This window comes from Gymnoscopelus microlampas (assembly GCF_963454915.1).
Source record: "Gymnoscopelus microlampas genome assembly, chromosome: 13".
Classification (NCBI taxonomy): Eukaryota; Metazoa; Chordata; class Actinopteri; order Myctophiformes; family Myctophidae; genus Gymnoscopelus; species Gymnoscopelus microlampas.
In genome coordinates, this window is record NC_139950.1 from 10367335 (window position 1) to 10382334 (window position 15000).

General features: G+C 40.7%; 1 protein-coding gene across 1 annotated transcript in view; it reads left to right on the forward strand.

Annotated features, from left to right (window-relative positions):
* The first annotated feature begins 1658 nt into the window (after positions 1 to 1658).
* Positions 1659 to 15000, forward strand: part of zcchc24 (zinc finger, CCHC domain containing 24) — a 76986-nt gene continuing 63644 nt past the window's right edge. The window contains exons 1-2 of the mRNA XM_084076480.1: positions 1659 to 2215; positions 9846 to 10046. Coding sequence (XP_083932606.1) covers positions 1931 to 2215; positions 9846 to 10046 — 486 coding nt within the window. The 5' untranslated portion in view covers positions 1659 to 1930. The remainder of the gene's footprint in view (positions 2216 to 9845; positions 10047 to 15000) is intronic.

The window sequence follows — 15000 nt, forward strand, 5'->3', positions numbered from 1 at the left end:
TAGTACACACTTCTGCTGCATCTTGTAATATCAGATTTAAACCAAAAAAATATATATTTAATTGTTTTTTGTTTAAAAGTTAAAGCTAAATATTCTGATAGTAATAATAATGGGTATCATTGACCATGATTTTCAGTATGGGGTCTCTTCCAGCTCTTTAGTGAACAGAAAGTACATTTTCAGGTGGTTTACACATTTCACCCAATCAGAGGAGAGGACCTATTTATTTTTGTCTGATCATGCTTCCAATCTGTTTATCCTGCTCCCTGTATGAGTTCTCTCTCCTGATTGGATGAAATTGGTATCCTGGTGGACCCTAAAATGTGAGCTATTTTGTTTTCTAAAGAGCTGAAGAAACGTGGATACCCCTGTTACTGAACAAACACTGTATAACAATGATGATTACTATCGGAATATATAGCTAATTAACAATTGTAACATAATTAGCCTATATGAAAACTCAGATGCATACGTATGATGTTAATGCTGACAATAAATCACCTTTATACATGCTACAATAAACAAACCCCCTCCCCTCATATACGCGCACAGATGCACACATGATGGGGATATGGATGGCGTAAAGGGGATTAATCATTACAGTGTAAATTCATAACTGTATATTGTATTGCTTATATGCATCCTGTTGGTGATTAGTAAATAAATATGAGGAGCAGCCAGGGAAAAAAAGCCAGTCTTTTCTTTTAGACCAGTCTGATGGAAGAAGTGCTACTCACAAGTATGTATCAATAGCCTACCCTATTGTAGAAAAAGTCTGTTACAATTAAGTTCTGTATTCAGAAACAGAGTTTACTTGAGTAAAAGTACAAACGTATTGGCATATGGCATTGACATATACTTAAAGTACCAAAACTAAAAGTAGGCTAAGCAAAGCAAAGCAAAGCAAAGCAAAGTTCGTTGTTTACCCAGGGTGTCGGACTAAGCACGAAGCTTGTTTCCAGCCGGACCCTGCATGGAAGCCTTGCTCAAGGGCTATTCAGCGGTGATTCATGATTGATGTGATGAATTGGGGAATCGAACTAGGGACCTTCCGGTATCAAGGCCGCCCCTCTAACCACTAGGCCACCGCTGCCACTACTCATTATGCAGAAGTTCCTATTACACAAGTTTTCCAAAATGTGTACATATTTTTTTTTTTTCAGATTGACAAGCTCACAATGTGATGTGTTGTGAGCTTGTAGATCTGCTAGTTTCAAATTGCCAAAGTATATATATATATAGGTCTGAAGTGGTTTTGTAATAATAATACAAATCTACAAAGTAACTAGTTTCTAAAGTTTCCAAATAATTGTAGTGGAGTATAGAAAGTGCAATATTTGCCTCTGAGATGCAGACAGTGGATTAGAAATAGAAATAAATACTCCAGTAGGCTAGGCCTAAAGTAAAAATGCCTCAAAAGTGTACTTAAGTAGTACTCGAGTAAATGTACTGAGTTACTTTACACCACTGGGACCAGTCAGTCACACAGCAAAAGAAAAAAACTTTGAAAGCCAGCGCTCATTCGCGCGCGTCCCCCCGTGACGCGCACCAACCGTCCCAATTGCATATCCAATGAGTCTCTCCGCTGCTCCGCCGCAATAAAGGCAGATAACGGACCATGGTGGGAGCGGGTGATCAACGTTTTTTATATATATACTGACATGTTTTAGAGCAATGACTTTTGCGTAACAGTTTTCTAACTGGGGACTAGTAGGTTCCCAGCTCCGATCGGAAGGATAGGGGGGTCTTTTTTTAGGGTCTTTACGGGACGAAAAGCAGTGATTTCATTTCCATAGGCGCGGGTATAGAGGGGAAGAAGGAGGGGGAAAGAACAGCAAAAAGAACGGCACAACATCGGCTGGAGTGGAGTTGAGACCGATCCGAGGGAAATCTGTGGAATAGCCACGATCTTTAGCCCCGTTTGATCAAGATGAGCTTGTTGTCTGCCATAGACACGTCGGCCTCTGTGTACCACCAGCCCGCACACCAGCTCCTCAACTGGGTCTATCTCTCCCTGCAAGACACCCAGCATCAGACCAGCGCCTTCGACGCCTTCCGACCCGAGCTTCCCAACAACTCTTCTTCTTCCCAGCAGCAGCACCAACAGCACCAGCAGCAGCACCCGGATCTCAATGTCACCAAGACCCAGCAGGACCTGAGCTCCTCTCTGAACTCCAACTATCTCAACAACTTCTTCCAGCTTCAGCGGAACGAGGTGAAGTGAGAGAAGGGATCTTGCAGACAGACAGACAGACAGACAGACAGACAGACAGACAGACAGACAGACAGACAGACACCAGTGCATGGCTGTGTTATTTCTATAGGTGGGGGGGATTTTTTAGATTGCTATGTGTTGCTTGCAGTGGTGGAAAAAGTCTACTCAGATACTTTTTACTTAAGTAAAAGTATCAATAAAATGTAGAAATACTCAGTTACAAGTAAAAGTCCGGAATTCAAAATGTTACTTGAGTAAAAGTACAAAAGTATTGGTATCAAAATATACTTAAAGTACAAAAGTAAAAGTAGGCTACTCATTATGCAGAATGTCCCATTTCACAAGTTTTCAAATGTATGAAAATCTTTAGACTAATAGCAGTGTTTAGACTACAAGCTCACAAAGTGTGCCAGGCTATGCATTGTGAGCTTGTAGATCGGCTATTTCCAAATGGCCCAAAAGTAGGGCTGAAGTGGGCAATGTATGTTTATAATAATAATCAACATCTACAAAGTAACTAGTTACTAAAGTTATCAAATAATTGTAGTGGAGTAAAAGTAAAATGTTTGACTCTGAGATATTAGTGGAGTACCAGTAAAAGTATAACAAATTGGAAATACTCCAGTAAAGTAAAAGTACCTCAAAATTGTACTTAAGTACAGTACTTAAGTAAATGTTTTTAGTTACTTTACACCACTGGAACGAGGTGAGGTGAAAGGGGCTTGCAGATCAGACAGACAGTGCATGGCTGTGTCATTTCTGGGGGGGATTTTTTAGATTCTGGTTGAAGAAAACCTGTCATTGCTGTGTGTTGCTTGCATGTCCTGTGTGTGTAGAGTGCTTGTTCTGAGAGATGTTTTACACTGTACCACAACATGGGCCAATTCTGGGTAGGCTACACATAACCGTCATGATAGTTCTTATGTGGAAAAGGAAGTCATTGAATCCATCACGTCCAGAATGTATTCGTACTGGTCCATCTGCAATGGATATTCAGATTAGTTTAGAATATTTGTATTTGAACAGTTCTCAAGGATAATACAGCCTATAAATTAAAGGCTAATTTCCCTAATTAATTTAATACAACAACCTCATATAGCTTATAATGGCATGGTAGTCTGTAATACACGTGTCTGTGTTGATATGATTCCATTCTGTGTCCTTGTTCTGTTCTAACTGATGATAAACTGCATGGACAGTGAACGAATGTGTCTGGATTCCAGACTTGAGCGTGCCACACGTAGGAGCGTGACGCGTCTGGGTCTGACCGTCTGCCTGTGGTCAGCATAGTGATGAGGTCTATGAGTCTCAAAACGTGAAATATGCAGTGAATAGGCGTTGTTTAATGAGAGAGAGAGACAGACAGACAGACAGACAGACAGACAGACAGACAGACAGACAGACAGACAGACAGACAGACAGACAGGCAGACAGACAGACAGACAGACAGACAGACAGACAGACAGACAGACAGAGAGACAGAGAGTGAGTTTGAGATTGGCCTGGCTGCTGCATGCATGCATAACTTCTCCCCTGTATGAAACAGGCTGTGTTATTATTATTGCTGACATACACTTTCAGAGATTCTTCAAATAGAGTCAGGCTTGAGCAAACACACAACCGACGCTTGTTTACATACGTTCTATTTTCAATCGCTACGTTTAATTTTAGAGACAAATATGTCAATAATGTATGCAAGGGAAGTAGGCAACAAACCTGACACTCAGGACTAGACCTCTATATACTGTACTGTGCACACACACACACACACACACACACACACACACACACACACACACACACACACACACACACACACACACACACACACGGTTATCCTCCCCAGCAGGGAATCAGAGAAATAGCGTCTGAAATAGCAGCTTTTTGATTAAACTGCTAATTGTCTACTTGATTTTATGTGTGCTGGATGGCCTGTGTGTAGAACTGTTAGCTATTGTTTATAAGACAGTGATTCTCAGCCTTTTGAATTTCATGGACCCCCTGCTTGATATGCATACAGTTTTTCAAATCTCTGGGACCCCAATACACTGTAAAATCTTCAGTGTTAATTTAACTCTGAGAGTGTACAGATGGAGCCAAATGGACCCGTAAGGGTCCATTTGGCTCCATCTGTACACTCTCAGAGGTACAGACCGGTAGAAGAGGACCCATTCGGACCCTTGGTGGTCCGCGGACCCAACGTTGCCAACCAAGTGGTTTACGAGCAGCGATATTCAACATTTCTATCTAGTGTACTTTCATTACGAGGTAATTATAGAGGCCTTTCAAAGTGTTTTTTTTTAACATGAAAGAGTCTGGTGTAGAAGTTGGTTATACATTAAGGGTCATTGTGTGTAATGCCATACGATCCTCTGCAGTCTAAAGTGATTCAAACCAAAAGAACACACATTCACATTCTGGAAACAGTTGGGGATTTCTTTTTTCCTTTTCTTCTTTTTTTCTTTCGCAACCTAAGATCAAGGGCAAGTAAAATAAACCACTGTGGTGATTTGATCAGGAGATGAGTAATGTGCTGTGTTTTTTTTGCCATTGAAGATCATGCAACAATCTGTTCAAAGTAAAGGATATATGAATGAACGTGTTTCATGTGAACTCCCAAGACGACACGATCATGATTCATATACAGTAGTAGTTCCCCCAAACGTAATGTATTTCCATTATCAGGCAGGATTTCAAAAAGATGGCATTCCCCACCAGGCAGTTTTCCTTATGATTTAACTCTTTCTTCACTCTGTCCCAGAACAAGATGAATGCTTTCACTACTATGTGTGCTTGTGTTTCACATAGGGCAGATTTTCAAAGAATAATCGTAATTCGTGATATGAGGCAACGTGTTTCACAGTGTTATGTTTTCTCTAGCTTTTCCATACACTTTATCTGAACCAGTGGTTCTCAACATGTGGCCCGGGGACCCCCAGGGGTCTTTGAGGGGGTTTCAGGGGGTCCTCAGCAAAATGTGTAAATGTAACATCAAAATCAATTTAATCACTTGAACCCTATTTTCTTCTTTGTCAATTCGAAAAAGCAAATCCAGGAAAAATGTTGGTAAAGAAATGAACACAAATCCGGGCCCTCGAACAAAACCTTTTCAAATGAGGGTCCGCGGCCCGAATACATATCAATTTGGGGGTCCTTGACATGAAAATGTTTGAGAACCACTGCTCTGAACAGCTGAGCAGCGACACCTTCAAGGTAGCATGCACCCTGGCCTCAACACACATCATTTAAAGGGCAATACCACTTTGGTAGAGGTTTGGGTTGTGTAGTTTCCTTGCCATGATGTAACTCCAAAGGTGGACAAGAAATCAAAAATATTTGCTCCATTGATTAGAAATTGATAATTCAAAATATTCTCCTCATTGACTTACACTGTACGGTACAACAGCTCTCAAAGTCACTCTTTTAGCGCATAAACGAACACAAAGCTGATTCAGACAATATAGAACATCACCAAACCCTGTACTGTTTGTTTTCTAAATAAAAATGTCAACTTCCTGTTGATTTTACTATTTCTATTAGGAAGAAAACCCGGACTGGATCCACGGACCGGGATCTTCAAATAGTACAATCAACAGGAAGTTGACATTTGTATTTAAAAAACAAACAGTACTGGGTTGTGTTATGTTCTATATTGTCTGAATCAGCTTTGCTTGTGTTCAATTACGTGCTAAAAGAGTGACTGTTTTAGAGCTGTTCAATGAACCGTACAATGTATGTCAATGAGGGGCATATTTTGAAATATCAATTTCTAATCAATGGAGCAAATACTTTAGACTTCTTATCCACCTTTGGAGTTACACCATGGCAAGGTAACTACACAACCCAAACCTCTACCAAAGTGGTCTTGCCCTTCAACCACTTAAAGGGGAATACCACACATTTTCAACATGGAACTATGTCTTTAATACACCGCAGAGCTGTTGTGTGGAAATAAGAAAAAAGTCCCTGCCCCATTCTATGTTGCCTAGAACTGGATAATTGATTGAGGTCATGTGATCAGTGACGTATGCGTATGTCACTGATCACAGGACCTCAATAAATTATGATTTTTTAGGCAACACAGAAGGGGGGGGGGGCTTTTTTCTTATTATTTTCTGCGAAAGCTTTCCCCACAATAACAGAAAACAGAAAAGACACTAGCATAGTGATGGACTCCGCTCAACCATAATGGGGTTTGAAGTGGTTAATGACAACACGAGTGTGTTTACCCCCTGGGGTGCGAGAGAGAGATGAGACGACCTGGGTAGAGGTCTGGGCCAGTTTGGTTCCCAGAGTGTCAGCGCGCGCACACAACACAGACACACACACGCACGCACGCACGCACGCACGCACGCACGCACGCACGCACGCACGCACACAAATGCACGTGCGTTTGTTTTACCATACTTGTGAGGACATCAGCATATCAGGGCGGTGATTTTATGAATGCCATTTTTACATTTCTTTTATTTTTAACCGTAAGCCTGAAGCTGAAAAAGTAGCAGATCTACAGCTTGTAGATCGGCTATTTTCCGGTGCAATGGCGGACAACTAAGTATATGCTAAATCAGGCATAATTCCAACCCTAAACCTAACCTCTAAATGTCTAATCCTAACTGTAACCACAACCTGAATCTTTTTCTAATTGTAAACATATCTCTAAAAAAAATGTTTTTAACCATAAATCAACCAGTTTTCTTGTGAGGACCAGGAAAATGGCCCTCACAATGTCTATTTCTTAAATTCTACTATACTTGTGGGTAATACAAACACACACACGCACACGCACACGCAAAATAAATAAACATTAGGCTTGCATACTATTTGCAGATGTGTGTATGTGAAATCTGTTTCCTTTGGGTCGACACTAGGTGGTCTCCGTCTCAACAATGTACAAAATAACGTAACAAGGCTAATAAAGGAACAATGTTTAATTTCTACTTCAGATTTGTATGGGTATTTTAGAGAAGAAGAAAAAACAACAACACTCCACTAAATACATTTCCACAAAGGGTGGTGAAGCATAGCAGAGTATCGGTGCACGAGCCAAGATGTGAAATTAATGGCATATGGAAAACATCACAAACAAAAGAGCAGTAATATTTGATTTAGCCTAGGCAGATCCAATAAATGAACATGAGTCTTGGAGCTGGAACTCGTTAGGAAAAGAAACCTCACAGCCTGGTTAGATAAAGACTTGGACTTCAATGGCGGCCAGGTTGCCAAGAGCAAACTTTCTGTGCTATGCAACAGTAGAAAATCAGCAATAACATTGCTTCCCGAATCATGACTATCACCTAGGGATGAGCCGTTACTGTCACTGATAGACATTAGCTGTAAATTCACGTGTCTTTTCTTAGCAACTACACATTTTTATTTGACAGCATTTTTATTTTACAATTTTTTTATTTGACAGCTCTTTGGCAAAGATTGAATGTGGTGTGATGGCTATATTGTTCAGTTTCTAAGTATATCACCATCATAAGTTCATAACATGTTTAATTAAGTGTCATTCAAATATTTAAAGAAAAAAAGGTCATTCAAATATTTATAGATTTATTTACATGTCTTATTAGTCACTTAAGTCCTTTATATGTTTATATGAATTTACTTGAATTAATGTAAGACATGAATGACAAGGGAAAAAAGAAGCCACATTCTCTCCATTCCGTTTTTCATATCCCTTCTGAGGGCATCTTGTATGAATCCATTTGGGCCAATGGCACGCAACACTGCTTTGCGCAATTCAGGGCAGACTACAGCAGTGGTTCTCAAAGTGTGGTCCGGGGTTGATATAGTTAGGAACTGAATGGACCCATGTAAGTGGGTACGTGGCCTAATGAAGGGGCTCTCAAACATTTTCATGTCAAAGACCCCCCAAATTGATGTGTATTTGGCTGCGGACTCCCATTTGAAATGATTTTGTGCCAGACAGGGACCTCCGTAAGATTTGTATAAGATTATTATAAGATTATCCCAAAATTGTCAAGATTACACACATTTTACAAGATTTTTAACAATTTCTCAAGAATAGATTTTTTTAACAGCTGAGGGTTAAAGTGGTTAAACTGATTTTGATACTATATTAGCTCATTTTGTTGGGGACCCCCTGAATCCCCCCTCAAGGGCCCCTTGGGGTGCCCGGACCCCACTTTGAGAACCATTGGCCTAATGCATAACAAACTGTGAGTCCTTGAAATTAAAACAAGGCTGGGAATCTACGGGACTACGGTACAAACAATGCCCATGTCTATAGTAGCACCTCCAGCAGTGACTGCCTGGTGGGGGAGTGCTGATATTCAACAGGCTGGTGAAGAAGCCTGTTTGTAGCCTGTAGCCTCTCTTCTTGTGTATGGTGACTCATCCTCTGTAAAGTCCTGTGTCTCTCTCTGTGGACATGCTCAGTACTTTTCCAGCTCATAAGCACATCTGGGCCTCGCGCCAGATGTTCTGAATTTAATGAGAGGAATGATCTTCTTTTTTTGTTTCTTTTTTTTTTCTCTTCTCTTCTTCCTCTTTTCTACGAGAGAGAAAATAGGACAGAGAGCATTTCGAAGGATGGTTTTGAAACGATTTTGCAATGTTGTCAAACACTCGACCAGAAACGCAGTGATTTGTGTGTGATGTTATCGTGTGAAGCTCAATGGGACTGTCAACTGTCAACAAATGATTTTTCCCCCCTCTGAAGCTCAGAGTGATATAGTTGCCAGTGTTGCTGTTTGTATAAGGCCTCTCAAATCTACTGAATGAATGCATGGATTCTATACATCGTCACTGTCAGACAGACAGACATCTCCATATATCACCCCCCCCCCCGCCCCGTAAATTAATGCCCTACTTTGTTGCACAAGAGTGTCATAAAAAAAGTTTTTCTATTACATTTTTTTTGTGTGAAGGTGTTTAAGTGTGTCTGCGGGTTTTATGAACACTGAACCATTATTAACAAGACCCTGCCTAAATAAGAACTACATTGGATCAGTGGTGTAAAGTAACTAAGTACATTTACTCAAGTTCTGCTTAAGTACAATTTTGAGGTATTTTTTACTTTCTTCAGTATTTACAATTTTCAATACTTTTACTTCTACTCCACTACAAATTAGAGGAAAATATTGTGCTTTTACTCCACTACAAAACTTTAGTTACTTGTTACTTTGTAGATTTGGATTATTACGGTATTACAAAACACACTAACCACGTCAGCCCTATATTTTGGCCATTTGAAAATAGCAGATCTACAAGCTCACAATGCGACGCATTGTGAGCTTGTAGATCGGCTATTTTCAAAAGATCTTTCACATACATTTCGAACCTGTGAAATGGGACATTCAGCACAATGAGTATTTTTACTTTAGTTATTTAAGTATATTTTGATGCTAATACTTTGGTACTTTTACTCTAGTAGCCTACATTTTGAATACGGGACTCCTACAGTACTTGTAACGGAGTGTATCTACAGTACATTGCAGTATTGATACTTTTACTTAAGTAAAACGTGTGAGCACTTCTTCCATCACTGCATTGGATCCATTGCAACAGGTTTATTTTTTCCACGTCTAGTGTGCAGTACAAAGCCTATATATGTTCGACAAAGAACACAAGTTCAACTCCTCCGTATGTGTCTCCCTCGCAGGTGTTAAACAACAATGTGTATAAGAACGTGTCACCGTACGGCTCGCTCAACAACATTGTGGATGGCCTCAACTCCCTGACGGACCACTTCTCGGACCTCTCCCTCTCCTCAGAGCCGAGGAAGCCCAGCAAGAGACCCCCGCCCAACTACCTGTGCCACCTGTGCTTCAACAAGGGCCATTACATCAAAGACTGCCCCCAGGTGAGACCGCCGTCCCCATAAGTCATGCAATGCGGTGGTTCTCAAAACATATTTCATGTCAAAAGGACCCCCAAATTAATATTTATTTGACCACGGACCCCCATCTGCAAATCTTGTGATGCTGGGGACCCTCTGGAACCCGCTCAAGAACCCAATGTTTGTCCCTGGACCCCACTTTGAGAACCACTGACATAATATGTAGTCTGTGTGTACGCAGAAAAAACTGCTGGGTGTTCATTTAAGAATTGAGAGTACTTTCTCTCAATGTCAGAGTCAAATGAACACTTTACTGTGTGTACAGTCACATAACCAGTCCTCCCTGGTGTTATTAGTACCATGGAATATAGAATATAAAACACAATGAATTGATATCAACACCACTGTTGGATTACAGAATTATTCAGTGTCATTGCTTTGTGTCATGCAAGAGAGAGACTATGATGCTGGCTAGTCATCTCTCTCTCTCTCTCTCTCTCTCTCTCTCTCTCTCTCTCTCTCTCTCTCTCTCTCTCTCTCTCTCTCTCTCTCTCTCTCTCTCTCTCTCTGGCTCTGGACTGACCTACTTGTTAAACAGGCAGGCCTCTGTCTTCTGTAGTCGTGTAGCGCGTGTGTGTGTGTGTGTGTGTGTGTGTGTGTGTGTGTGTGTGTGTGTGTGCGCGCGCGCATGTGCGTGTGCATGTGCGTGTGCGAGTGTGAGTGTAAACAAGGATGCATATGTTCATGTATATACAGTATGTGTGGGTGTGGGTGTGTGTATTCATTACTGCATCCCTGTTTACTTAGATAAGCTACTCTTATTTCATTGACTTCAAGAGTAAGAGATGAGATTGCTTTAACTGTCCATGTCACCCAGTTACAATACTAACACGTTTGAATGCAACAGCGTGAGCAGTGGTCCTTGCTTCACCTGATTTCCACAAATTGGTGCATTGATGATTGAGGTTTAGGAGTGCAACAGTTAAAGGAGCACTTCACCCATTCTCAACCGTATTCTTCATATAATTGGTCCTCACTAATGCTCATTATAAGACGTCACCATCTGTCAATTCAGTCTGTGTCTCAGAGGAGGGTTGTGGACCGTCCAGAAACCTGCCTACCAGTGACATCATCGGTAGGCAGGTTTGGTCATTTCAAACAAGATTTAAAAAAAAAATCCTGGAAAAACTTTCCAGGAAGAGAAAGGCTGTTAAATGGAAGTGGTGCCATCTTATGATGAGCATTAGTGACGACCAATTATACGATTGATAAGGTTGAAAATGGACGAAGTGCTCCTTTAACTGTGGCGCATCAGCTATGAGCTCCAACTCAAGTCATGTACCAGCAGTCTGCTCTCCCAAAAGCTTTCAGTGCTAATTCCAGCACAGCCTACAGTAGTACTGACGTACTTTGGGAACAGACGTGATCTAACTGCATGCTTAGAGGATCTAGGCCCAGGTTGGTAGACGGAGGTGCAGCTCAGTTATGGGTGTGCCTCCCTGGATCCAAATGACAAATCATGTACTTTCCACCATTGGTTGAAATACATTACTACACAGGGATGATTTTGTTGCTGTCGCCGGGCAGAAACCTTGCATCTCCACGTTTCAAATGTTTATGTTTTCTTTTTGTTGTAAATTAATGTCTACTACTTCATCATCTAAGAGCAGTGGTGTAAAGTAACTAAGTACATGTACAATTTTGAGGTATTTGTACTTTACCTGAGTATTTCCAATTTCCAATACTTTTACTTCTCCACTACATCTCAGAAGCAAATATTGTACTTTTAGTCCACTACAATTATTTGACAACTTTAGTTACTAGTGTAGATTTAGCTTACAAAACATACACACAACTTCAGCCCTTATACTTTGGCTATTTGAAGCCGATCTAGCTTGCGTCGCATCGCGATCTACAAGCAATGTAGATGCGACGCGTTGTGAGCTTGTAGATCTGCTATTTTCAAAGGATTTGTGTACATTTTAAATACTCCTGAAAACGTGTGAAATGGGACCTTCTGCATAATGCGTACTTTCTTACTTTTGGCACTTTAAGTACATTTTGATAGCAATACTTTTGTACTTTTACTCAAGTACAGTTTGAATTCCGGACTTTTACTTGTAACAGATATTGCAGTATTGACACTTTTACTTAAGTGAAAATATTTGAGTACTTTTCCCACCACTGTCTTAAAAGAGTGTCGCACAAAAGAAGCGGCCCAGGTCCCAGGCCCTGGATGTCACCAAGGATCACAGCCTAACAGGGGAGTTGTAAAAAATTGCACAAATAGCAGATCTACAAGCTAGCCACGCGTTGCATCGTTGTGGCGTGTCGTGAGCTTGTAGTTTTCTCACAATCTTTCATCGCACGATAAGAATATGTGTACACCCTTAAAGGGAGTAAGTAAATAATATTCTAACCACTCGTTGACCCGGCTAAAGCTGTGAAAATTCCTCTCTAATAATACAATTCTGGAGACTGGATATAGCTATAAAATAGCCACAAACATTTATGTAAAGGTGTACGCCATGAGATAATGACAGGGAAGTTGTGTTAATGTTTGTAGTAATCGCAGCAGCAGGAGTGAAATAACATTTAGATTTGGTGTGCGAGAGATGTTTGAGGAGGGAGCAGCACCACAAAATGACTGCAGTGGCTCTCGCACTTTGTGATTGATGATGTGCAAGAAGTAATTTTAATGCATACTGGTGAAGACAGACATCTTGGTCAGGACGGAGGTCTGATAATTATCAGATTTCACAAGAGGAACACAGTGTCACTTCAATTCTGGGATTCTTAGCACTGGAGTTGTTTTTGTTTATGCTAGCTGGCCCTAATGGATATGCTCTCCCACTCTATACCTCTCCTCTTCTCTTTCCTCTTCCCTCTCCTTTTGTCCTCTCCTCTCCTTTCACTCTATTGCAGTGGTGGAAAAAGTACTCAAATGTTTTACTTAAGTAAAAGTATCAATACTGCAATGTAGAAGTACTCTGTTACAAGTAAATGTCCGGAATTCAAAATGAACTTTAGTAAAAGTACAAAAGTATTGGTATCAAAATGTACTTAAAGTAACAAAAGTAAAAGTGCTAAAATGCTTGAAAATAGCAAATCTACAAGCTCACAACGCGTCGCGAAGTGACGCGTTGTGAGCTTGTAGATCTGCTATTTTCAAATAGCCTATGTATAAAATAGGGCTAAAGTGGTTAATGTATGTTTTATAATGTAATAATTTATATCTGCAAAGTAACTCGTAACTAAAGTTGTCAAATAATTGTAGTGGAGGAAAAGTACAATATTTGCCTCTGAGATGTATAGTGGAGTAGAAGTAAAAGTATAGACAATTGGACATACTCCGGTAAAGTAAAAGCCCCTCAAAATCGTACTTAAGTACAGTACTTGAGTAAATGTACTTAGTTACTTTACACCACTGCCTTTTGTCCTCTCCTCTCCTCTCCTCTCCTCTCACTCTCTTGCATTGGAGCGGTAACGAGGAGCAGATGTGAGATTAAAACGCTTTGCCTCCCTCTATGACAGATGATGCCTGGTCTCGGGAGGTCTCTAAAAAGGCCGGTCCACTGATGAAATATCTCCTCCCTGGCTCCCCCAACCCTCAACGTGTGGGAATTAGATCATTGATTGATAACTCAAAAGGGACTTTTTTGGGGTGGTATATTATGTGTGCCATGTAACTCTTGTGTTTTTATATATACATCTTAAGTGTTTGTGGGGATTTTAGACTTGACCTTGCTTCAATAATACGTTCAACTTAACCACTTGATTCCGGCGGGCAAACATTTCAGTGAAAGTAGCAGATCTACAAGCTCAGAAAACGTTGGAACGCTACGTGTTCTGAGCTTGTAGATCTGCTATTTTCGGCGAAGAAATTGCGTGTAGAGGGAAATACCAGTAGGCCAACTATAGAGCCCTGGGGGACCCCAGTCAACTAAGTATATACAATAGGGTTTAACCCATTAAGTCGGGAGAAGCATCTGTGTAATTTTTTGATTTGACCTAAAAAGCATTATTTTACACTTTGGCTATTCAAAAATAGCAGCTATACAAGCTCATAGTGCAGCACCGAGTGCCGCGCTATGAGCTAGATCTGCTATTTTTGAGAAATCGTGAAAATGTGTGCAAATGTTTTAATATATATTTTTTAAAGCAAACATTTGTAACTCAAATCTTTGCTTCTTGGGGGTCCCTGGAACAAAATATTTTGAGATGGGGGTCCGCGACCAAATAAATATAAATTTTGGGGTCCTTGACATGAAAAAGTTTGAGAACCACTGACATAGTAACATAAGTTCTTTCAAAAAACAGTTAGGAATTTAGGAGACATTTTGTAGAATTGACCTCAGGTCTTAATGGGTTAAAGTGTATAGGAGACACAAGTTGAAACATAAGCTAAATGTTTGTAAATGTTTGTTATCTTTTGGGTTCTACACCCACTGCGTCCCGTTTAGTTATCGGTCGTAGTCGTGAACTTCTGAACTCGCCATCATCTTCGGGGGGGGGGGGGGGGGGGGACATTTTACGGCGGAGTCGGTGCAAACGCGAGCCTTTTTTTGTTTTTATTAAGACGAAACCCTCCTGGACAATGTGAGCCATGAAAATCAATCTCCCCGCAGCAGAGCTGTGTGTGAGCATGCAGGGGCGTAACTCAAATCACACTCACACTCAGGCCTCTCTCCTGGTTTATATTTCAGCTGTTCGTTAAAGTGCCAAGCGGAAACAACGCAAAGAGCTAGCACTCCTCGAAACTGCCTCCTCCGCCTACGCAGTTCAACGGCGTCTCAAACCGTTTAGCGTCAAGGAGTCCTAAAGAGAACATTTTAAAATGTTTAAACATTATTCCGAATAGCCGATCTACAAGCTCACGACGTGTCGCGAATACGACGCGTTGTGAACTTGTAGAACGGCTATTTTCACCAAATAGCCAAGGTATAAAATAGGGTTAAAGCGGATACAGCATTTTAAT